The 23,005-nt window shown below is 46.2% G+C and overlaps 1 protein-coding gene across 1 annotated transcript; it reads left to right on the plus strand.

The window, feature by feature from the left end:
* The first annotated feature begins 1,504 nt into the window (after window positions 1-1,504).
* LOC135824319 (uncharacterized) lies at window positions 1,505-22,713 on the plus strand. Its single transcript, XM_065337053.1, has 6 exons — window positions 1,505-2,417; window positions 11,914-12,031; window positions 17,373-17,581; window positions 18,818-18,988; window positions 22,038-22,154; window positions 22,622-22,713. The coding sequence occupies exons 1-6, from the start codon at window positions 1,634-1,636 to the stop codon at window positions 22,711-22,713; spliced, it is 1,491 nt and encodes a 496-aa protein (XP_065193125.1). The 5' UTR covers window positions 1,505-1,633.
* Window positions 22,714-23,005: the final 292 nt, after the last annotated feature.

Below are 23,005 nucleotides of genomic sequence, written 5' to 3' on the forward strand. Positions count from 1 at the left end.
TAGGCATGTGGGGGCAGGCTTGTTGTGGCCCCTTGGTGCTGCAGGCTGTAGAGACCATGCACAGTTCTGCATGAATTTTGCTCCTAACTCAGCACATTTTGGGTCTGAATACAATTACAGGTGGAATCCCGATAATTCCCCCCCCGATTTCTGTCAATACGATTCTCACATAAAATTTTCTGATAATTCTAACCTCGAACCGGACATGTCCGGTTAATTCAAAGTTCCATGGCTTCCACTTACATAGAAAATGTGTGGGATTTGTGCTGATAATTCGAAGTTAGCAAAGTGTAATTCGAAGTTCACTGTACACTGTACTGGTCAGTTCAGTTTGCATGAGCAGGCTGTGCTGACCAGTTCAGTATCCGTGAAATCTGTGTCTAAGGTCCATAGCGCAACTCTGCGTGACCATGAGAGCATTTTGACACACATATTGTGTTGTGGGTTCATGTTTGGATAATTAGAATGTCCGGATAATTAGAAGCTTTTCCTGGATTTGGAGGTTCGAATTATCAGGATTCCACCTGTACTGGCATACTCTGGCGCTACACACTACAAGGGATGTCGTCCAGGTTCTCCTCGCTATCACCATTACGACTCTAACTGGAGGTGATTTCTTCACCATTTTCCGCAGCAGCAGCTAGCGCAGAAAGTTCGCCATCTCTGAGTGTAGGAGATGGAATCGGCTCAATCCGGTCAAAAACTCTTCGTTGTGACTAAAGGAGTATCAGGGAATATTCTACTGGAAGCCCTTTGACTTCCCTGACTGCTGAAATCCTTCCTGCCACTACTGCTACTTCTTCAAACCAGCGAGATTCTCTTTGGTTCCACTTCACTGCCATCGAGCGTCCACGCGACACAACCTTTTTTTACAAAACATCATTTTTTCTCCAAAAAAATGATTTTCACCCTAAGCCTGGTTTTCGCAGAAGTTGGGGCATACATCACTGGAAAGCTGAGCTCAATATCTTTCCAACAGTATATCGTGTGTGAAAATCGGCCGCAGTTGACATGAGTCACGACAGTTTGTACAGTGATATATGCACTTTGTACTATTGCATGGGCCGTGGAGCGAGATATCTCCTCATCCACCCCTCAGACATACTTTATAGAGTGAGATATCTCGTCATTAGCACTGAAAGGGTTAAAACATTTGATACATACCATCATGCCATCATCAAGTATTTATCCTCCAGTCTATTCTCTTCTCGTCAGATGTGATTGTGTTCCTCTGTTGAGCCTGTAACAGTGTGTGTGTGTGTGTGTGTGTGTGTGTGTGTGTGTGTGTGTGTGTGTGTGTGACTGTGTGTGTGTATGTGTGTGTGTGTTTGTGTGTGTGTGGGTGTGCGTGTGTGTATTTGTGTGTGTGTGTGTGTGTGTGTGTGTGTGTGTGTGTGTGACTGACTGTGTGACTGTGTGTGTGTGTGTGTGTGTGTATGTGTGTGTGTGTGCATTTCGCCTCGTTATTCATTTAGGTGAGTATTTGTCGCAAGGCCGGTGCAGCTCCACCTGCAAAGGCTACGTTACCAGCAATACTGCAGAAATCCGACTGGTCGGCGGTAATGGCAGCTATGGCCTAGTCGAGACTTACGATGGGACAAGATGGTATGGAATTTGCGAAAGACGTTTGAGTATGGCTGGTGCCCACGTCGTGTGTCGGGAGCTGGGCTTCGGGCCAGCCATTGCCGACCCGTTCGAATGGCAGAAAAGCCAGGCGACTGGTTCCTTTCCCGTGAATATTAACGCCACTGTTCCCCATGGGAAAAACATCAATTATTACTGTCATGGTTCTGAAAAGTTCCTCCATCAGTGTGGGCGGTCTGTTGCATTAGGATCGGTTAATTGTGAGCCACATCTTTTTCTTGGTGTAGCGTGCTCCCGAGCTCCGGCATCTCAGAAATGTGTGTCCACCTGCGACTTGTTGAATGGTTTCACTGTTCCTGTGTCTGCACCGCACACCTGTGTGAGGTGTGCCGTGTCCCATGGCGTGTGCAAGCGATGCAGCCGACGGGATCCCAGCATTTGCGAGGAATGCTATGGGGGAAGGTTCTTTTCTTATTTTGCTGGCTGCGTGCTCAAATGCGATCCCAAGTACGAGTTTGGTAACACCGTTACTGGCCGCTGTGAGTTGTGCAACTCGAAGTGTGCAGGATGTTACGACAGTACACGAGATGACAACTGCATTCGCTGCGCTAAGGGATTTGTCCTGGACGGCACACGGTGTGTATCGACATGCCCCTCCGGTCAGCTTGCCATGCACATGGAGGTGTGCACTGCGGTCAGTGCTGTAGCATGTGATGCTAGTGAAACGTGCGACGAGCAAGCAGGCTGTTTCAATACCAGCAGTGTGGCAGGCATTAAGTCAGCCTGTTGGCCATGCCCTGCTGGCTCGGCAGGAAATGGAAAAGAATGTAAAGGTAAGCTTTGTTTGCTCCTGCGGTTAGTGCTGCTGCTGTTGTTTCTGTTGCTGCTACTGAAATGTGCTTTATTGAAGACAAAAAGCAATGCTGCCGCTGCTGCAGCTGCTGTCATTGTTGCAGTTGTTACTGCTGTTGGTGTTGCTGATGCTGCTATTGTTCTTTCAAATCTTTATTCTCACGATGACCTGTGGCCGATAGGTTTCTATTATCGCACGCTTAAAGAGATATTGACCGAATAGTATGTCATAATGTACACAAGCTTCACTGCAGCCACTTCATTAAATGGGAAACCTTACACACACATCGTCTTCAATCCAAGTCGTCTCTTCGCTGCAAAATACAATAATTCTCAATCAAATTTTCGGCGAGGGCCCTCATCTTGGGTTTCCCGGAAAATATGTGTGCAATAATCGATTTTATAATAGCAATAAAGAGATCAAATTCTGCTGTCATCGCCACACAGTGACACTACAACGAAGTAATGAAAATAACTTGGTGGATAATACAAGTAACTTGGTGGATCGAGCAAAGCGTATTTGCTCCTCTTCCAAACTAGCTGAGGAGCTGGACTTCCTAAGGTCAGTTGCCTGGCTTTGGCTCTTGCTTCTCGGTGAGCAGCACGTAGTGTATCATCTGCACGATTTCGCACAAGGCGATGGTAAAGCCGGTTTCGCTCTCGAACACATGCCACAAGTTCATCTGTGAGCCAAGGGCAAGGACGACGTTCCTTACGGCGGTGCAAAGTGATCAGAGTATGCTTATTTAGAGTACAATGAAACGTGTCTACAGTCCATTTCAAAACTATAGACGCGTACCTAGGCAAAAACCGTTATGCCAGCATCTATACCACATAAAATCTGTGATCACTTTGTGCATAAAATTTTCCAAATTGGGCGTCTGTTATCCAATCCTTTAGAAACTATATGAGAGTAATTGTGGAGCGATCCTGAGCAATATTCCGAAAACTATTCTCAAAAAGTTCCAGCCAAATTTGAAATATTTCAAAAACCCTACGCGTCTATAGTTTTGAATTGCACTGTAACACGACCGCTCAAGGGTCCTTCAAAATGTGGTCTCTGTCACCTTGGTGGTCGCCTTATTTATTTATTTATTTATTCAACATCTTATGGCTTCCGATGGCAGCCAAACCGGGAAGATGTGGGTGATAGCCAACCATGGTAAAAAGAAGGAGAAGATTATATACATGAAAAGGAAACAGTCGAAAAGCTATATTGATTAGATTTTTTTATTATTATTATGGTGCACTCAGTCATCAGCAGGCCCTCAGATTCACTTTAAATTCTTTCAATGATGCAGAAGTCTTCACTGAGTCGGGAAGTTGTAGCCACGCACAGTAGCCCTGGAAGAATGGCGATCTTGTGAATTGTGTTGACTTGGCCTTGGGAAGAGACACTTTGTTTCTGGTTGAGCGGCCCGAAAAAAACCAGTTATAAGGGTTTATATGTTCAGGAACACAACCCAAGAGCATTCGATGAACCAATATACAGAGGCAAGTTAGTCGGCGTTGCTCTAACAAAGTAGTCTGAGCTAATAAGTACAACTCATTGGAGGGAAAGGAAGGTTTCTTCAAGAACAATTTTTTTAGAACTTTCTTATGATGAACTTCAATGGAATCGGACAAGTAAGACCTTAGCTAGGCCACACCAGGCTGTGGCAACATATTCAAACAATTTAAGGAGATAATTTTGATATATGAGCCGCAATCAGCGAAAACGACCCTTAGAGGTTTCGTAATTTTTTCAAGAAAAAGGTCGATTTGTGACGTTCAACGATTTTTTGATCGCGCTGCGAACAGCGCGACGAGTTCTTCTTGAACTCCTTGCTTGAATTTATTTGAAGTTAGTTAGTTGAAGTGTTGTCGAGTGGCGACTCGAGTGTTCCTTGATCTTGTTGCGATGCCTGCGGACGCCAGAGCTGTTCACAGAGCACACGCAGAAGGCATTGTGTACAGCTAGCTCGAGCCTGGTGGGGAGTGGATGCTGAAGTAGCCGCTGAAGTTCAGAGTGAGGATGAAACGTTCTTTGGTTCCGACATCGATGTCAACAGCAAGGCCGAATCGCAGCCGTCATCTCCTGCTGCGTTGCGGCTCAAGGTGGTCGATGACTCGGAAGATGAGGAGTCATCACCTGAGATAAATTCTAAGTCTGGGGCCAGTGACGGCAGCGACGTCGTGTCGTCAGCTGCGGAGGATGCAGCTGCAAAATAATAAGTCGATCATGTCTCCGCACTCTTCAGCTATTCTTTGTCATTCTAGCTGCTTACTGCACTATTTGAAAGGTATTACAGCTGCCTACCCACCTTCGAATGCTGAATATTTATTGTACACATACATCGTATACATACATTGCACCAATTTGGAGTACACCTTGTGAATTGGTGTATACACCCGTTTTGAATCGGAATATTGAACTTTTTCTTGGCTGAGGTCCTTCAGTAGATGTGTTTCGACAAATTTCTAACCAAAAAGGAATTTTGAAAAATTTCACCCTAAGGGCTGTTGTTGCTGGTTGAGGCCCATATAGCTGAACCGCACGGAATAGAGAGATGTATACAATGACTTTTAATATAGCCAAGAGCACGGCTGACTTTATTACAAAATGTAATCTACATGAGCCGACCAGGACATGGATGAATCGAACATTACCCCGAGGTGTTTGTGCTCCTTTACCGTCTGAATTTCTGTGGGTGAATTGGGAAAGGTGAACTTAAACATTGAGGCAGAATCTGTTAGAAAGAGTACTCTGGTGTTTGAAACGTTTGCCTGAAGCCTCCAACTGGACATCCTGGTGACAATCATATTTATCACGTCTTGCAACTCTGACTCAAGCTGTTTGACAGTTTTACAGTGGCGCAAAGCAGCTGTATCGTCAGCAAACAATGACATTCCAGAAACATGACTTGGTAGATCATTAACATACAAAACAGAAGCAATGGTCCAAGAATTGAACCCTGAGGCACCCCCGACAGCACGGGTAGCTTTGGGGAGTCTGCTCCCGACACTGACACATACTGGCTTCTCCCAGAAAGATAGCTCTCTATCCACTTCAACGGTGTGTCAGACATGTTAAAGATGACTTGAAGCTTCCTCAAGAGACCTCTATGCCACACTGTGTAAAACGCCTTGGCAAGATCGAAGAAGCAAATGCCCGTGTACAACTTTTCTGCTCTTGCTCCGATAATGTCCTGTACAAGGCGAGTCTCCTGCAGTGAAGTCGAGTCTCCACGACGAAAGCCAGACTGAGCAGGGTGAATGGCAGGGGCAACATGGCTATACAACTGATCATAACATATTCGTTCACATAATTTTGAAATGCATGATAAGAGAGAGATTGGCCTGTAATTTCCAGGAGTAGCTTTACCACCTTTGCCCTTAAATATTGGCGTTATTTTGGCCACTTTCCATGCCGATGGAACCTTCCCTTTTCTGAAAGACAAATTAAAAAGAAAACATAGAGGATATGATAATGATGGTGCTAGAGCTTTAACAACTTCATTGGAGATGGCGTCCAAACCAGGCGATTAGTTAAGCTTAAGCTTCGCAATAGCTTTGCGCACTCCAGCTGTGGTTATTATCGGAGAACAAAACGCATTCGGGAGGCAAGGGTGTTGGTCTAAGGACGGCAATGGTATGTGTGGGTCGTCAACAACCGCCACTGATGCAAATTGCTCGTTCAAAGCTGAAGCTTTAGCTGCAGGGTCTGCTACCAACTTTCCATTTGATGCGAGGTCAGGTATCCCAGGGCTATTTCCCGAAGATCTCTGCATGCGAATGAATTGATGCAATGAAGGGTGATTACTGGTATCGGAAATCAGGACCTGCAGCTTTCGGATATACTCCCGGTGACATTTCCGGGACAGCGACCTCACAATATTTCGTTGCTTTTTATACAGATATATGTTGACAGGACTTGGGTACTTCCTACTCCGACTGTGAAGTTCCGCCTTGTGACGGATAGCACCTTTCAATTCCACATTAATCCAGGGCGGAAGTTGTTTTGACAGGCGTGATCTCCCTGTATCCCTGATGGAGCAACGCTCATAGTGCTGGACACTAATGTGCTGCGTAAAGATGCGGTCTAGAACAGTCTGAATATTTGCAAGTGATTCGTCCACATCTGACAAAACAACCGTATGCCAGGCAACTGCCGCTAGATCATCATTAATACCCGCCCACGTGGTAGGTGTCACTCTCTTAAAATTGTACTTACAGGCAGAAGATGACTGCACCCAATCCCTGGATGAAGCACAATAGGGAAGCGGGTCCATGGGGATATCAAACTGGCATGAAACGAGGAGGTGATCCGATGCACCCAGAGCACAGGCTGTGTCTACGGACGACACTAGTTGGCTACGATTGCTGAAGATGAGGTCCAAGCATGCCTGGTTGCCTGAAGGTGCGGTGTGCGTGTTTGTGGCGACCAGTTGTTGAAGACCAAAGCAACCAAACTCTCGTTGTATTGCAGCACCAGCAGGGCATGTATGGTCTGTTGAGCACCAGAGGCTGTTTTTTTCCATTCAAATCTCCAGCGATGATGACGTGAGAAGACGATACAGGAATCATCCTGAGAGAATCACCAATCATGTCGCAGTAGCGAGTTATGTCCAAGCTCCTGGTTGAAGGCGGTCGATACGTACAGCAAACGACAATTGGTTCAGTACGGCTTGACCTGGGGGTGAGCTGGACACATACAGCCTCACACATAGGACGGAGTAGATCCGGGCGATATCGTATGGATCTAAAACGGTGTTCTAGAACAAGGATTGCAACACCACCGTATGCCCGGGAGGTGGTGCCAGACTTGTTCTCACAAGGCGGTCTGTCTCGCCGATAGGTTAGGTATCCCGGAATACAGAAAGGTATAGTAGGCTCTAGCCAAGTTTCAGTTAAGCAAATCACATCAGGGTGGTGTTATTCGACGATTACGGACAATTCAGCATTTTTATCGACAATTGAACGGCAGTTTGTTGTATACAATAGGAGCTTCTCGAAGCCAGTCTCCTTCACTTGCTTGGCTGGATGACGCAGAGGAGCATACGGCCTGGCATTGGGGTTAAGGTTAGAACAGACACGGGATTCGGGGAAGAAGAAGAATGGAGCTGCATGTGGGTTCAACGAAGCCACGGAAGGAGAGAGCAGTCACTGAGCAGCGATGTCCGCAGACACCCCCACCCCGTCACTGAACCCCCATGGCTGAACAGCATGCTGAATAGTCTCCGGCCAGAAAGAGTCACCCATCACCCGATTGGTGGTCTCCTCAGGTACGGTTAGTCTTGCGTAGGAGGTGCCAAAGTACCGCGATGTGGCTACGGAGCATGCAAGTATCTCTACATCTCGCTCTTTACACCAGTTGACAATAGATGCCGCCTCACAGCCAGGAGTGATATTGTCGATGAAGAAAACCTTCCTCCGGGTTCGCACAGCTCCGGTTAGCACGTTCGGAGAGGTATTAACGGGTGTGGGCTTTTGATAGGCAGAAGTGACAGTCCTGGTCAGGGCCTCATTACGGGTCGTTGAAGCGGCAGCAGTCGGGGCTGTGTCAAACTTGTTGCGATGTCGCCGCCAATTGACATACCGCCAACCGGAAGCAATAGAACTACCGGCCCCAGGACCAGTGCGAACAGAGTCAGGATGAGCAGATGCAGCAGCAGCAGCACAAGAACCCACCGTCCCCTGCAGAACAGCGCTATATGGAGGGTGAACTCGAGAGCGGGACTCCGCTGGCAGAGGCCTAGAAGTGGCTGGGGGTGGTGTGGAAGCAGGCTCCTGCGCATGAATACGAGATTCAGACTCTGAGGCGTAAACGTCTTCCTTGAGAGATCCAAGTGAAGCGAGACGGAGAGCCTCTACTTCACTCTCGAGGTGTATGACTCGTGAGTGCAGACTTGCTACAACAGAAGCCTCCCGTCGCCTATCAGCTCTCATAGCCGCCAGCTCAGCTGAAACGCAACCCACAGCATGCACCAATTCATCAAATTTGCCCGTGCCGACGCTATCAAGACCAGACCTATCCGGGGTTAATTGACTGGAAATAATAGCATCTCTTGGTCCTGGTTGCAATGGTCTTCTAGGACAGGTGGTCGCCTTATTCGAGTGGTCGCCTTGACAGGTTTTACTGTAGTAACAATGGCATCTGCCTTGCTACCTGGCTGGAGGACATTGGCCTGCTCCTCGATACTTCCAAGACACAATTTCTCTTCATCCGGCCACGAGGCGTGGCTGCAATGCAACCGGAGGTCTTCTGCAATGGCGAGAAACTTTGTGTGACCCCTACAGCCCAGTACCTCGGTTTAGTCCTGGATAATGATTTATCCTGGGCTCCACATGTGGAGTATATTGGTTGCAAGACAGCGCGAACAATTGGTCAGCTCTGGAGGCATGGGCGAGGACTGAGTTTGCTTGCCCGACGAACGTGGTTCTTGAGCATGATCCTTTCCCAGCTGTGTTATGGTTCAGATAGTTTCTTTCCAGGACTTAGCGCACACCTGCTTGGTCAGCTTGAAAAGATGTTCAAGGCTGGCATCCGTGCCACCTTGCAACAGCGGCTCTTGACTCCAACTGCCCCGCTGCTCTCTCTGCTCAGCATTGTTAGTCTACCACATACATATACACACAAAATTGTCGTATTTGTTCATCGATGCATTAACTCCTCCTGTAGCCCCCTTCTTCAACAATTGTTCACCCGAACGGCCCCAGAGACTGTTCCGGAGGATCAGCGCACCACACGGGGACAAGTGTCGAACTTGCTTCAAGTTCCCTTTCTTCATGGGCCTGCGGGACGATCGACCATGATGTGTCGGGGAAGCATTCTCTGGAACGCTCTCCCCTCTGATTTTAGAGTGATAGGTGTCCCTGGTCCCTTCCAAAAAGCTCTTTCTGCCATTGATATACTTACCTTGTGAATATCCTCGTTATACCTTCATTATCTGCCATAAACTCCAACCTTCTCCTCTATCAATCATTTGTGCATGCATGTCTATAAAATCAACCATGTATTCCTGACTCCATGAAATTGTCTTTCTATTCTTTGACTCCATGAAATTATTGTCTTTCTATTTCTTACTCCATGAAATTGTCTTCATATAATTTTTTCCTTTTCTTCTTTTGCTCCTTTCTGTCTTATATTATTATCATTTCTTGTTTTCCCTTGCATATCATCCCTTCATCATTCTGTGAGAACCTGTCCTATGAGCAGGTGAGAAGGCATCTCTGCCTGGTCATTTGGTGAAGTAAAATAAACAACAATATCTGTGACAGAGCATGCCATTGTAGCACTTACACTCTTCGAGTAATAGGCACTCGCCATGTTTTTTGGCCGCACACACTGACAGCTGCCACATTCTTCTAACGCTACCATTCTCAAATTCACCATACAAGTTCAAACTATATGCGCTTTGCATAACCGTGGGCTGCAACATTCTCACGCTCCTTGTCCTAGTATTCTAGCTATTCAACTGGTTGTTTTAGTGATTCATACTATATGACGATGTTCCAACGATGATAGCCGCAAGAAAACGTTCCGGAAATTTTCATTTTAATAATTATTGTTTCATACATTAAAATGTTGAGTCACCTCCGCCATTACAGTGCACTCTTTAGCCGACTAGACCATCCTGCACACAACCATCACCACCTCGAGGACACTTACGTAGACGATATTGATAACTCCTTCAGGCAGCTGTTTCGCTAATGCATAGCTCATCAGTGAAGGTAGATATTGAAAAATTAAATATAGACCAAACTGCTATTATATAGGGTTTTACATACAAAACTGGCATAGCTGAGGTGATAACGCGGGAAATGGAAAGTGTGAAGTTCTGTTGACGCGCATGGAACATGCATGCAGCGTCAGAAATTCGGCGCGGAAAATCTATCATTATGACTATCATGGTTGATAAATATGGTGATAAAGACGCACCTGGCAATATGGCGGTAAACACACGCCTGCCCAAACACGCTCTCTAAGCTGCAAACCATGCATCGACTAGGCGCCAGGCGCGAACTGATGATGGTGGTGATGAGAAGGAGAGCTCTGTGCCAGAACTTTGCAGCTTAGAGAGCGCGTGTGGGCAGGCGTGTGTTTACCGCCATATTGCCAGGTGTGTCTTTACCACTATATTTATCAACCGTAAGTACAGCTGCAGTGGTATCTTCAACTTCATTCTCCCGAGTCAAGCTCCGTATGAAGACATCCAACAAGATGATTGCCTGATGAGTCCAGCGGGGACGAAACGTACGTCGCAATCGAGCTATGTCGTTGCTGTGTCATCTTTTATGTGCCATGCGCTACTTCATGTACCAGCCTGCTATGTCGGATACCGCCAAACATGCATCGACTAAGTGCCAGGCGCGAACTAATGGTGAGGGTGGTGAGAAGGAGAGCTCTGTGCCAGAACTTTGCAGCTTAGAGCGCATGTGTGGGCAGGCGTGTGTTTATCGCCATATTGCCAGGTGTGTCGTTACCACCATATTTATCAACCATAAGGACAGCTGCAGTGGTGTCTTCAACTTCATTCTCATATGACTATTAATGCCAAAACTAATGTGCCAGAAGCAGTGTGCTGTGTAGCTAATAGTAATAAGAGTCTGTGTATTGCACTTGTCCGAACGCCATGAAGGCCTGCAAACACACCTCACGACCTGCCGACGTCGCCGGCCACAGCAGCACCTGGGGCATGACACTGGGCAGTAACTAGGCTTCATGTCACCAATGTTGTCCGCAAGCTACCTAGTCGTCATGTGTCCATCACCCACTGCCGCTGATGCGCTGGGAGGCCCCGCGACATTCGCCCAGTGGATCGTCGTCAGAGCTGTGTCGACGGTACAATAGCGCTGGCAGAAACAAACAGTTGGTGGTATGATATTGTGTCCTCATGATTGTCCCTTGACTCGTCTTGTCCCTCTTCTTGCTGTGACGCTAATGGCGCACGTATCATATTATTCCAGTCACCTCCACCATTACACTGTCCCTCCGCTACGCGTAGAGTGCCATTTCAGCTGTCTCCTAGCAACAAGACCCTAAAAATGAGGACCAAACGTGTCAATAATATAGTATCGGTTCACTTATGGTAGACGGGTAAAGGGTTAAAGTATTCACTGGTCGAGGGAATGGAGGAGGGAAAGTCCGAAGAATAGATTCAATGTCATCACCAGGACTCGAACCAGCGGTGACCTCCGCTTGAGGCCGGCGAGAATTATGTTCTCCCTGATATCATACCTACGCAATGTGAAGCATATAAACAATGGCGAAGATCATCCCCTGCTGCCTAGGCAAGTGTGAGACCGCCAAGATGAGTTTTGATTCGATGCACATTTGTCTATGTTGTTGTGAGTTGAGGTGCATTCGGCTGAAAAAGGGTCTGTTTGATGTAGATGCTTATTTGTCCATGTGGTTGTGTGTGTAGCAGTGCATTCGGCTGAAAACCGGTCTGTTTGGTGCCGATGTCCATTTGTCTATGTGGTTGTGAATTGCAGTGTATTCTGCCCGAGGGCACAAGCTGGTCGCAATGCCACGTAATCAAACCGCACTGGTTGGACAGAGCGTGGTAGTGGAACTGGTTTGCCGTGCAAATATGACAACAACTACCTACTGGTAGGTTTCCGCATATATTATAGTGACCCAGTGATGCAAAGGAATATTCTAGAACACCAAAAATAGAAATAATATTCAAAGGCAGGCAGGATATTCGAATATTCTATTACACGAGAATTCGGGCTGCTTTGCTGTATTATGCAACTCTGACTATGATCTGCTCCGTAGTGTTGAGGATGCGAGGGAAGAAATTCCTGTAAAACATGTAATTTTAGGTTTAGGTAGGGGGGGGGGGAGTAATTTTAGGTTTTCTGATGATCGCTTAGTGCGTGAAACTCCTAGTTTTAAAACACTTTCCGTCCTCTTATTGTTTGAACTAGCTCTGCCTCTCGGTATTGAGCACTCTCTTGGACAGCCTGGAACCTTTCTGTTTTTAGGCATGTTAAAGTGCGGCTTACACACTGGTAGATATAGGGGCCCAAGGACAAACGGGAAACGGATGATATATTCGGGGTAAAAGGAGTATATCGAATACTCGATCGAACATCTGAAATGGGTGAGTACTCGTTTCGCAAAATCCTTGAAGTAACCTACGTACACAGTGTAATGTATGCATGTACATTGAGCAGTTCTGTTACTCTGACCGGTACTCAGAGCCCATACAAGCGCCACATTTTTGCTTGTCCCTTCTAACCAGCAAAAGACAGTTTTTTTCTATTTTTATTTTTTACAAAATAGCCACAAACCATCATGTTGCAAACGCCGGCAAAAACGCACAGAGATGCACATAGGGATGGCAGCCGAAGCAGTGTGGTTGTTCAGACTATCTCCTACACTAGGCTGCATGCAAGACTACATGTGTATCGGGTGTACTACGTCCCGGTATTACGGGAGTGTGTGCAGTGCATTGTTCTATGTTGTCAGTAAAATACTTGTACTCGCTCGAATGCTCGCTCGTATTTTCAAGGAGTGCTCAAGTCCTCGATTTTGCCACTCGTTTCACGTACTGGCAAGAGTACATGAAATCAAGAGTGTGCAGCTTCTGATCTTCTCTGCATGGGTGTCTGCCATGGCAAAATTCCAGGCTTACATCATAGTTGATGGAGATGTGCGGCGTTAGTTGAGCGGCGTAGTGGACACAAATTAGCTGCAGTTGTGAAGGTGGATATTGTATATAGCAGGAACATTTCGGGGGAATATATTTTCGTTCGATTTCGTACACGGCCTCTTTTGTACTAAAATTTATTTCGTACTAAAATTTGTTCATGTGAAAGTATGTACATATGTACACTATAAGACTATGACTATGCCTGTAGCTGCAGAAAAAGTGCTCAACATCCAATTTCTTGGGGGGAGCAATGACACATGTCAACAAACAATGGATCACTCGTAATATTTCGCTACTCCGAGTTTCATGCACTGTGTGCAATCATCAGGCAAACAATATTCAATGCAGACTGGTCAAAGCATAATGGGAATTTAAGGTGGATGCAGGCGGAAGCAAGTGTAAGGCTTAGCGGGACCCCTGATACGTAATCAATGGGCTAACTTGCCGGCTGAGAAGTGTGTGAAGCTGAGTGCTAGATGACTATAGCATAGTGGGGCAGTGCAATTTGCCAAGGCGCTAGCTGTTGGATGCCTGTACTACAGCAGAGCCAATTTGCAGTGGGGGGGGGGGGGGGGGGTGCTAGCTGTTGGATGCCTGTATTACAGCAGAGCCAACTTGCCAAGGCGCTATCTGTTGGATGCCTGTACTACAGCAGAGCCAATTAAGTCCGACGAGTTACAGTTAGGTGCAATGGCGGCACTTGCCTCTTTGGTGGTGTTAGGATTCAGGTGTTGGGTGCTGGATGCCTGTACTACAGCAGAGCCAGTGAAGTCTGAGGAGTTACAGCTGGGTGCGATGGTTGCACTAGTCTTTCAGGTGTGAAGATTCAGGTGCGTGCTGGATGCCTGTACTACAGCAGAGCCAGTGCCACACCAGGACATGCCTTGCTTAGCAAAGCATACTGGATGCCTGTACTACAGCAGAGCCAGTATGCGCTATTTGGCTAAGTCACACCTGAATACTTGCTCAGCTGGTATCTAGTGCTGTGCCGGCATTTGGCGATGAGGTCACACCTTGTGTTCAGGAGGGTTGCTTTGTCGGCCGTGATAATTTCTAGCTTCTCTGTTAGACAGAGGTTACAGCGCTTAGTTGTTGGGCTGTACGACTTGGCTCTGCGCTTGACGTTCCATGACACGTTGTACTCCTGACCCTGGTTTTTGAGCGACCAAACGTAGCTTGACAGCTCGGTGGAGTTGCGGTATTTTTCGTCATCGCACCCAGCTGTAACTCCTCAGACTTCACTGGCTCTGCTGTAGTACAGGCATCCAGCACCCAACACCTGAATCCTAACACCACCAAAGAGGCAAGTGCCGCCATTGCACCTAACTGTAACTCGTCGGACTTAATAATGTAGTACAGGCATCCAACAGATAGCGCCTTGGCAAGTTGGCTCTGCTGTAATACAGGCATCCAACAGCTAGCACCCCCCCCCCCCCCCCCCCACTGCAAATTGGCTCTGCTGTAGTACAGGCATCCAACAGCTAGCGCCTTGGCAAATTGCACTGCCCCACTATGCTATAGTCATCTAGCACTCAGCTTCACACACTTCTCAGCCGGCAAGTTAGCCCATTGATTACGTATCAGGGGTCCCGCTAAGCCTTACACTTGCTTCCGCCTGCATCCACCTTAAATTTCCATTATGCTTTGACCAGTCTGCATTGAATATTGTTTGCCTGATGATTGCACACAGTGCATGAAACTCGGAGTAGCGAAATATTACGAGTGATCCATTGTTTGTTGACATATGTACACTATACATGCGTACTGCATGCGAACACGTGCATTTAGCATGTAGCACTGTACGAAAATAAAATCCGCACGAAAGGTCAAAATTTGACTTTGTCCGAAAATACTTCCGTCCGAAAATTTCCTGCTATACAGTACATGATTGAATCCTGGTTGTACACATTACTCCACTGATCTGATGCCATCCTGGAATTTCGTTGTGACAGCAACTCGTCCAAGCTGCACATTTCCATGCCTCGTCATTTCATACTCATAAGGGATGATCGGCGCACCAAGGCGCCATTTGCATGCCCATTATGTGTCCAAAGCTAGCTGAACTTTATGAAAGCCCATAGTTGTACTTATTATAGGACCAAAATGGGCTTTTGCATCTCTAGAATTGCTACATAGAAAGCTGTCGAGTTGATTTGAGTTTATACGAAGCACAGAATTTTATTTGCTCCAAATTTCTCTGCACACACAACAATCCTGAACACGGACCAGACATACAATACGTATATTGAAGTACAGGGATCGATTTATCCGGGTTCGCATCGCAGTTTGCGAATCAAAATTCACTGGCTGCGATTCGCTTTTCGTTTTTTATCGCCCAAAACTGCGATGCACTACAAAGACCAGTTGTGTGCAGTGACTGCAGTCTACATGCGACTGTTGTACACACTGCTGACTAGGGAGTAGTATTTTACTACTCCAACCAACTGGCCTGTCCTGCTCAGTCCGCGCGCGGGTCGTGGATCGCGCTCTTTCGATTTTGGACACTGCACTAGCAATGGTCGTATACGACTGCAGTCTTCTGAAGTTTTGTACACGGCGGTGACTTTTCCTGATGTTCTCCTTTCTTCTTTCACTTTCAAGCTCAGTTTGTTTCTGTTCGACAAGGCACAGTTGAAGTAGACGGTTCTTAGTCTCATGTAGCCAACATGTCAGTGAATCTGATCAGTGATTCACTGTCCAGAAGAGGGAGAAAGAACTGGACGCGCCAGGAATGTCGATTCATTTCGATGAAGAAAAGGAGAAAAGCGAAATTCGATGCGCTTTGCACGAAATGTCACGATCGTTTGAGCGCTTTCCTGAGGTTTCTTTGTCGAAGGAATCAGTGAAACTGCCCTGTTGAAGGACATTGTGTTGTGAAGAACTCAAAGTCGGATGGACGCTGAACATGTAACGTGCCTAAGCGAAAACTCTAACGTAAATATTCAGATCGAACATTCGCTTGGAAAAGCGAATAGCAACTGCAGCTATTGTCCTCTTCTGTATGAAATCCTGCTAGTGTCAGCTATACATGTAAACTTTTGATGAAGGAAAACTGCTAATCAATACTGGGAGTTGCTAGTCAATTGTAAAACTGTGTAGCAGTGACTGCTAATCACAAAATTCAAAGTAAATCGATCCCTGAAGTATATTTGCAATTCAACTCAAATAGAAAAATATTGACCAGACTCTGTTTTTAAGAAATAGCTGATTTATGAGTTTCCTATGCACAAGGAAAAATATCCTCGTTCTAAATAGCGATTGGCAGTTTGGGCCTAACTGCTAGTCTCCAAGTAGCCCTTAGGCTAACCTGCCGTGAAAAATCAAGCCGTCAGGCGCTCTCTGTCACAAAGAGTATCAACTCTGCGCAGGTGTTATAAGGTGGCACACTCCCTACATCGCTTAACTAGCAACTAGCTTATCCACTGAGAAGTTCCGCCAATATCGATCTGTCGCAGGTTCCTGCTTTCCGGCGTGTTTTTCTTGGAGACTTAGGTGGTTTTTTAAAAGATGCGTTGTACACAGCCATTGCTTTTGAACTTTCCAAAAAAAACTAAAAGAAATTGACGGTTCGCGTGAGAATCCGCTGGAACGCCACCACCTTCCTGGATCAAGGCGCAGATGCAGCTCCTAAGCGGTAAGAGCTGAGTAGATCAGACCCACCACAAAGTGGTCATAGACCGAAGATCCCCTTCACTGCACTGAACTTGCCATAGTGAGTGTGAAGTTGTTGCGGCTAAACCAGAGGAAAACTTCATTATGCAATAAGGTCAGTACACCAAGCGTTCAGGCCATGACCCGAAGATCAGCTTTGCACACTGCTGGGCCAAAGGACTCTTACTGCCATGCATTGAACGTAAAACTCTACACCATTGGGTTTACCTACCATTGTTCGGAGCAGACTATGAACGCATTACCCTTCGAGCCATGGTATTCTCTTGTTGTTGTTGTTTATTTTACTTCACCAAATGAACAGGCAGAGATGCCTTCTCACCTGCCCATAGGACAGGTTCTCACAGAATGATGAAGGGATGATATGCAAGGGAAAACAAGAAATGATAATAATATAAGACAGAAAGGACCAAAAGAAGAAAAGGAAAAATTATATGAAGACAATTTCATGGAGTCAGAAATAGAAAGACAATAATTTTACAGCGTTGCAGACAAATTTGTCTTTTAGCCGTTCACCTTTTTTACAGGCGCACGTATAGGTGTGATAAACTGTGACTTTGCCGGTGATGTAGATTGTGTTTGATGTTGTATGATTGATAACATGTCCATTTCTATGCTATTCAGGTTCCATGAAGGCCGAAGGCTGCAACTGCGGCCACAGGTTTTGACAGAAAAGCACCAACTTTTCCAAAAGTCCCACTATGTAATGGGTACGAATGGATCTCTATTCCTGACTCGCATCACCCTATCAATGGGGGGAACATACACCTGTGTCTCCCAAACCACCCAACTTCAACTATCCGTTAGTGCCTATGTTACTGTTCTAGACCCCTGTAAGTCCTGCTTCGCCTCTCACCCATTGCTAGCACCATAGTTGATAATTCTACAGTGCTTGTCCTCAGCATGTGGCAAATGGGATTTAGGCCTTTGGCCTATGGTTGGTGGATCTGATCTATCCTCCCCCACCGTTTAGGAGCCGCATCTGACGCCTGATCATGGGGTGGTGGCGTCCCACGGAAGCGGAAAGGTGGTTCTTGACCAGGGAGTTTTACGACTCCTTGTTCTTGACCTGCCACGTACGCGAACCTGTCGAATTTTTTGTTTATGTTGTCCTCAGTACACTTATGGCGCAGAGCAGTGTCATCTTGCGCCTCTTCTCTGTGTGTTAGCACTTACAGTACATTTATCGGAAACAGTCCCGCTGGCTTTTGAAAGTCCGATTTGGGTCGAATTGACGATCAAAAACCCACTTTAAATCTCAAAAAATCTGGGTTTGGGATCTGCTTCTCCATACATTTTGCCATGGCATATCCGTTCTAATTTTGTAAAAACCTGGCTGAATTTCTATTTCCCTGTTCTTCGATTTTTCTGGCCTCAGATGTGGCAAGGAGCAATTGCACGGGTCACACAATACAGGATGTCCTGTTGTTTTCACGGTATCTACAACTATGTGCAGGAAACACCAAAAAGTTAGGGTGCCAGTTTCCAATGAATGGACTGTAGTTTGTCTGTCGCCTCAAAGCGCGACATCACGCTTTTCTGTGTACACAGTTTTTTCTCTGTGGGTTTTGAGGTTCATTTCGGCCATAAGCGGATTTTCAAAGCCAGCAGGACTAGCTAGGATGCATGAACTGTAGTGTTCCATGTGTTGGAAAGGAGGACTGAAACAAACCCTCTCAACTATGCGTATTCCATAGAAGGTCTTGAAGGGATCTGTACTCACTGGTCACTCTCTACACCCTGGCTCCCCCCCTTTTTATTTATTATTATTTTTTTTTTTTACTCTATCACATGTGTCATCTTTCCGTTTTCCTTCCTCTATATAAATGTACTCCGCCTCCCCTCCCCCTGTGCCTACTCCTTCCCAGTTTTTGGTGCACTGAAGTGTCGCTGAAGCCGAGACCTCAGGTCGGCGGAGATGCTCCAGTTTCACCACCACAGTTGCGTCTGCAACCACCTCTATCATGCAGTATTCTGTTCTCGAGGTTCTTGGTTTCTCGTACAAAACAAACAAAAAAACTACAAGTACAGTCTACTCTGCCATGTTCTCTATCGCTGTTCTTTGTCAGATGCGTTGAAAATCGCTAGCACACGCCCTGCGGGTGATGTGTCGCTCGCCGAGATGCAGCCCATCTCCCTGACATGCACAATGGAGCACTTCACATTCGTTGACATCTTCTGGCGATACCCAGCCACCGTCTATGACGCAAGCAGACGTGTCATGACCGAGCGGGCAAAGAGTGAGTCCGCTGGAGCCAATATCATGTTTGTCCTCTTGAAGATATCCATAGATTGTTTCAAATCTTTATTCTCATGATGGCCTGTGGATGAAAGAATGTGGTTTACATCACACTTAGGGTTTGTGATGCTTGATAAAGGAATTGCACGATTATCGGTGGGCAAGCTAGGCATACTTGTGTGTGGGGCTCTGTTTTTTTAAATTTGTTCCTTTGTATGTATGCATGGCATGCTGAACTCGCTTTTTACAGTATTTTCTCGTATTTTAACATTTGTTTTACAAACAACAGGTACGTGGTTTACCGGTACAATGCTTTTGTATGTCGGCGAACGACGGCCCTGAGTCGTACATCGGGGAGTCGTTCAAGTCTGGGTTTGCGTGACTCCCTGCCGCAGATCTACTCCGCCGATCAGCACTGTACATGTATATGAACTGTTCGAAAAATCTGACTTCGGCTCAATCTTGGTGCGCGGGGGGGGGGGGGGGCCGGGTATCCTATTTTGTTTTGGTCTCGCCTTAGCGGCGAGCAAACTAGTCGCACGGATGAGCATGGCTCCGTGTTCTTGTGGGTGCTGTTGTTGTTGTGTACGATGTCTGCTTGTGTTGGCGTTGGTGACGTAGCCATCGTGAGATTACTAAAGAATGCCAAGAGTGGATAAACAAGAGTGTGCAACTCCGGATCTCTCCTGCACCATCTATGGATACCCCGCCCGCAGCGGAATTTTTTGTTGATGCCGCCTTTTTTCAGAGAAACGCGCATTTTGCCGCAGAGCAGTGTGAGAGCACGTGCTGGGCACCGACCTTGTAGTGTAAAGCCCGGGTAAGAGCACGAGGGAAACCTCTCCAAAAGACTCGCAGCGCGTGCGTCGTCGAAAAAATTACGTCAACAAAAAATTCCGCCGTGGGCCAACCCATCCGCGAGTTGTACACTCTTGTTTATCTACTCTTGAGAATACAACATTTAAAGCTGTAACTTCTAAAGTAAAACTCACCAGGTCCAGACGTTCCTAATCTGGGTATGTCCGTCTACCGGACACCTTTTAATAAAACAGGCCGCTTAGTGAAGCAGCATAATGATAGATGTGCAAAGTCACGATGCCTGGTCCGCTTTTGTCCTGTGTCCACTACCCCGTGCATTGCAGCCGCGAGCAAAACCAGCTCAGGCTGATAGTTCCCCCCATGATTGCTTGTCCAAAGTGCGTATTCTGAGCCCACTCAGGTCAGTCATGGTCTTCAGTGGCATGTCTCTGACAGCAGCGCTTGCCTTGACTGCTGTGGCTCATCTAGAGAATGTTTAAAAAAAACAGCAGCAAAACATATTGATTGGCATTAAAAAAATCTTTACTGAAATGTAATAATGAAGTAGCGTGCTCTACTGTCCGAAGAGTGCTCAATACCCATATGGGGCTGAGCCTTCCACACAAAAGGGAGAGAGGAAGCTGTGTCGCAACTGTGAGTTTCACGTATTACTACGATCATTCATTTATTTATGTAGAAGAGAAAAGGAAATATGGATACGAGTTAAGAGTAACTCTCCATCACTGTAACATATACAGTCAGAAAGTGCAATAACTAGGCACAAAACTGACAGAGTACTGAGACATTCGACATTCTGACTGTATATAGTATCATGTTACAGTGATGGAGAGTTACTCTTAACTCGTATCCATATTTCCTTTTCTCTTCTACATTTATTTATGGCTCAACATCTTAGTTTCAAATTCATTTATTTATTTATTTATTTCTGTTCCTCGTAGCATGTCGAGACAGCCAATTGAATTTAGAAGAGGATGAGACCAACCACGGAAGAAGAGAAAAAAGAAAAGAAAAGCACGTACACAAAAGGGGCATCAAGCAACGTTTGTGTTGTTTGTGTGTTGCATGAAATAGAGCGGTCATGATGCACGTTATTTCTGACGTGACGCGTAAGTTTAGCTCGCGTGGCTCGTGGCCGTGCGTTGGAAAGCAACATGAGCGACTTGCAGATCACGTCAAACTCGGGAGTTTTACGCCGAATTCGATGTGAAATTGCGTGCCACGTCAGAAATAACGTGCAAATTTTAAACCTTGTTAAAATGTATGTATGTCAAAAGTTGTTGCTGTTGACCTTTATGTTACTTCACCGATTGCACAGGCATAATTGCCTTCTCACCGTCCCATAGGTCCAGCTCTGACAGAAAGATGAAGGAAATTAGATGAGGAAATGTATAGAAATAAAGACCTGCAAGCGGTATAGTTATTACCAAGAGAACATAAACCAGAGTGTGCAACTCGGGATGGTTCCTGTGGGAGCGTAATTCGTGCAGTGCGTCATTTCTGACGGCATGGTAAGCCACAGGTACGGTGAAAAGTTGCGTAACCAGTCGCGGTGGTGCAGGTCACTGAGTTTGTCATGATTTCGGTTTTTTGATACGGATAGCCTGGTGACTGTACTCGTCGGTGGATGTACGCAGCGTACACAGTCATACAAAACACCGAAATCCTGAAACCGGACGTCTAAAATCAAGCAAACTTGGCTGATTTCCGGGCTATGAAACATGAAAATTTGAGCTGTACGCAAGTTGCGGCTTGGCTGACCTCATCAGGGTGAGGTAGTGCACGAACTGCGCTGTTTCAGATCTGATATGCACAGTTGCACACTCTGGTTTATGTATTCTTGTTATTGCTATATACATGATCATATAGTTAATACTGACGGGCAATTTCTAGTCCCGGACGGTGCTCGGTCACAGCCTACCCGGACCTGGGCAGTTTTACTGTATGCGTGTCAGCACTAAAGCCAGGCTTGTGTTCAAAACAGGTTTGTATATTTGTGCGACAGGCGTTTATGCAAGACAGCACAAGACAGTGCAGAACGTAGCTAGTGCAGCGGGCAACAATGTGATCAAAAAATAAATCACCGAATGTGTTGCAAAATCCTTGAAAAACTGCTCAATACCACGAGGGCATAGCCAAGCAACTGAACATACATTATAATTGTATTGCGACCGTGTGTAATGGCAACGGTGCTACTGTCATTCTTCCATTCTTTGTTTTCCTTACCATGCCAGGTCTAACATCATCACTTACTATTCACCACGCAGTCGCCGCAGACAGCGGTGTTTACATTTGTGTAATCAAGAACAGCACTCAACAAACTGAGCATCGTTTTTCCGTCACAGTCAGACGTAAGTTGATGATGGCTGCGTTACTTGGTCGCCCTGCCTCAAGACTGACCCTGGACACAGCGTTAAACCCCAGCACTTGACGCTACCGTTGAGTCACACTGCATTTTTGCGCTTGCCGTCTAGGCCTGATGCACTTCACAAAACCACTCTGTTGCGAGCCGAATCGTTACAGTAGAGTACGGTACGGTACTCTATTTTCGAAAGACACTGTTTTGCATGCAAGTGCTTGCAGCAGCAGCAGCAACGCAGCCGATCTGCTCGCGTGAGACCATGCTGCGTACCACAACCAAATTTCCCTTGTTTTCGTCAGCTCGCCACGGTAAAAACTCATGATTCCCATGCTGACGCAGCATTTTTCACGGAGTGCGACCGGGCCCTTAGGGGTTTTTGTATACAGGGTGTCGCCAACATTACAGCATGGCTGCTTAAGTCATATATGTCTTGATCTTGAATGTGGCCCCAAACAGAGATCACATGCAACAACATGGAAGCGCATCTTTCAAGAGTTGTGTCAAGAGATATACAGTCGACTCCTGATATAGCGAACACCATTGTGTAGGAGAATTAGTTTTTCGTAGCCGAAGTTCATTATAACATAAATGCACTAATACCATACAAATTCATATCACGTCATGACTGGTATGTGGTCCATCACTGTATGACTGCACTTGATTGTCACGATGCCTTACAAAAATTGTTTGTTATAAACGAAAACAGTTCGTTACAAAGGGTCAATTTTGTACGGATTCAAACAGGGACATGGACAATGGTTCGCTATAATTATCATGAAATCCGCTATATACGAGTTTGTTGTAAGCGGAGTTGCCTTTCCGTAGTATTCAGGCTAGTAC

Source organism: Sycon ciliatum, chromosome 9 (assembly GCF_964019385.1).
Source record: "Sycon ciliatum chromosome 9, ocSycCili1.1, whole genome shotgun sequence".
NCBI lineage: Eukaryota > Metazoa > Porifera > Calcarea > Leucosolenida > Sycettidae > Sycon > Sycon ciliatum.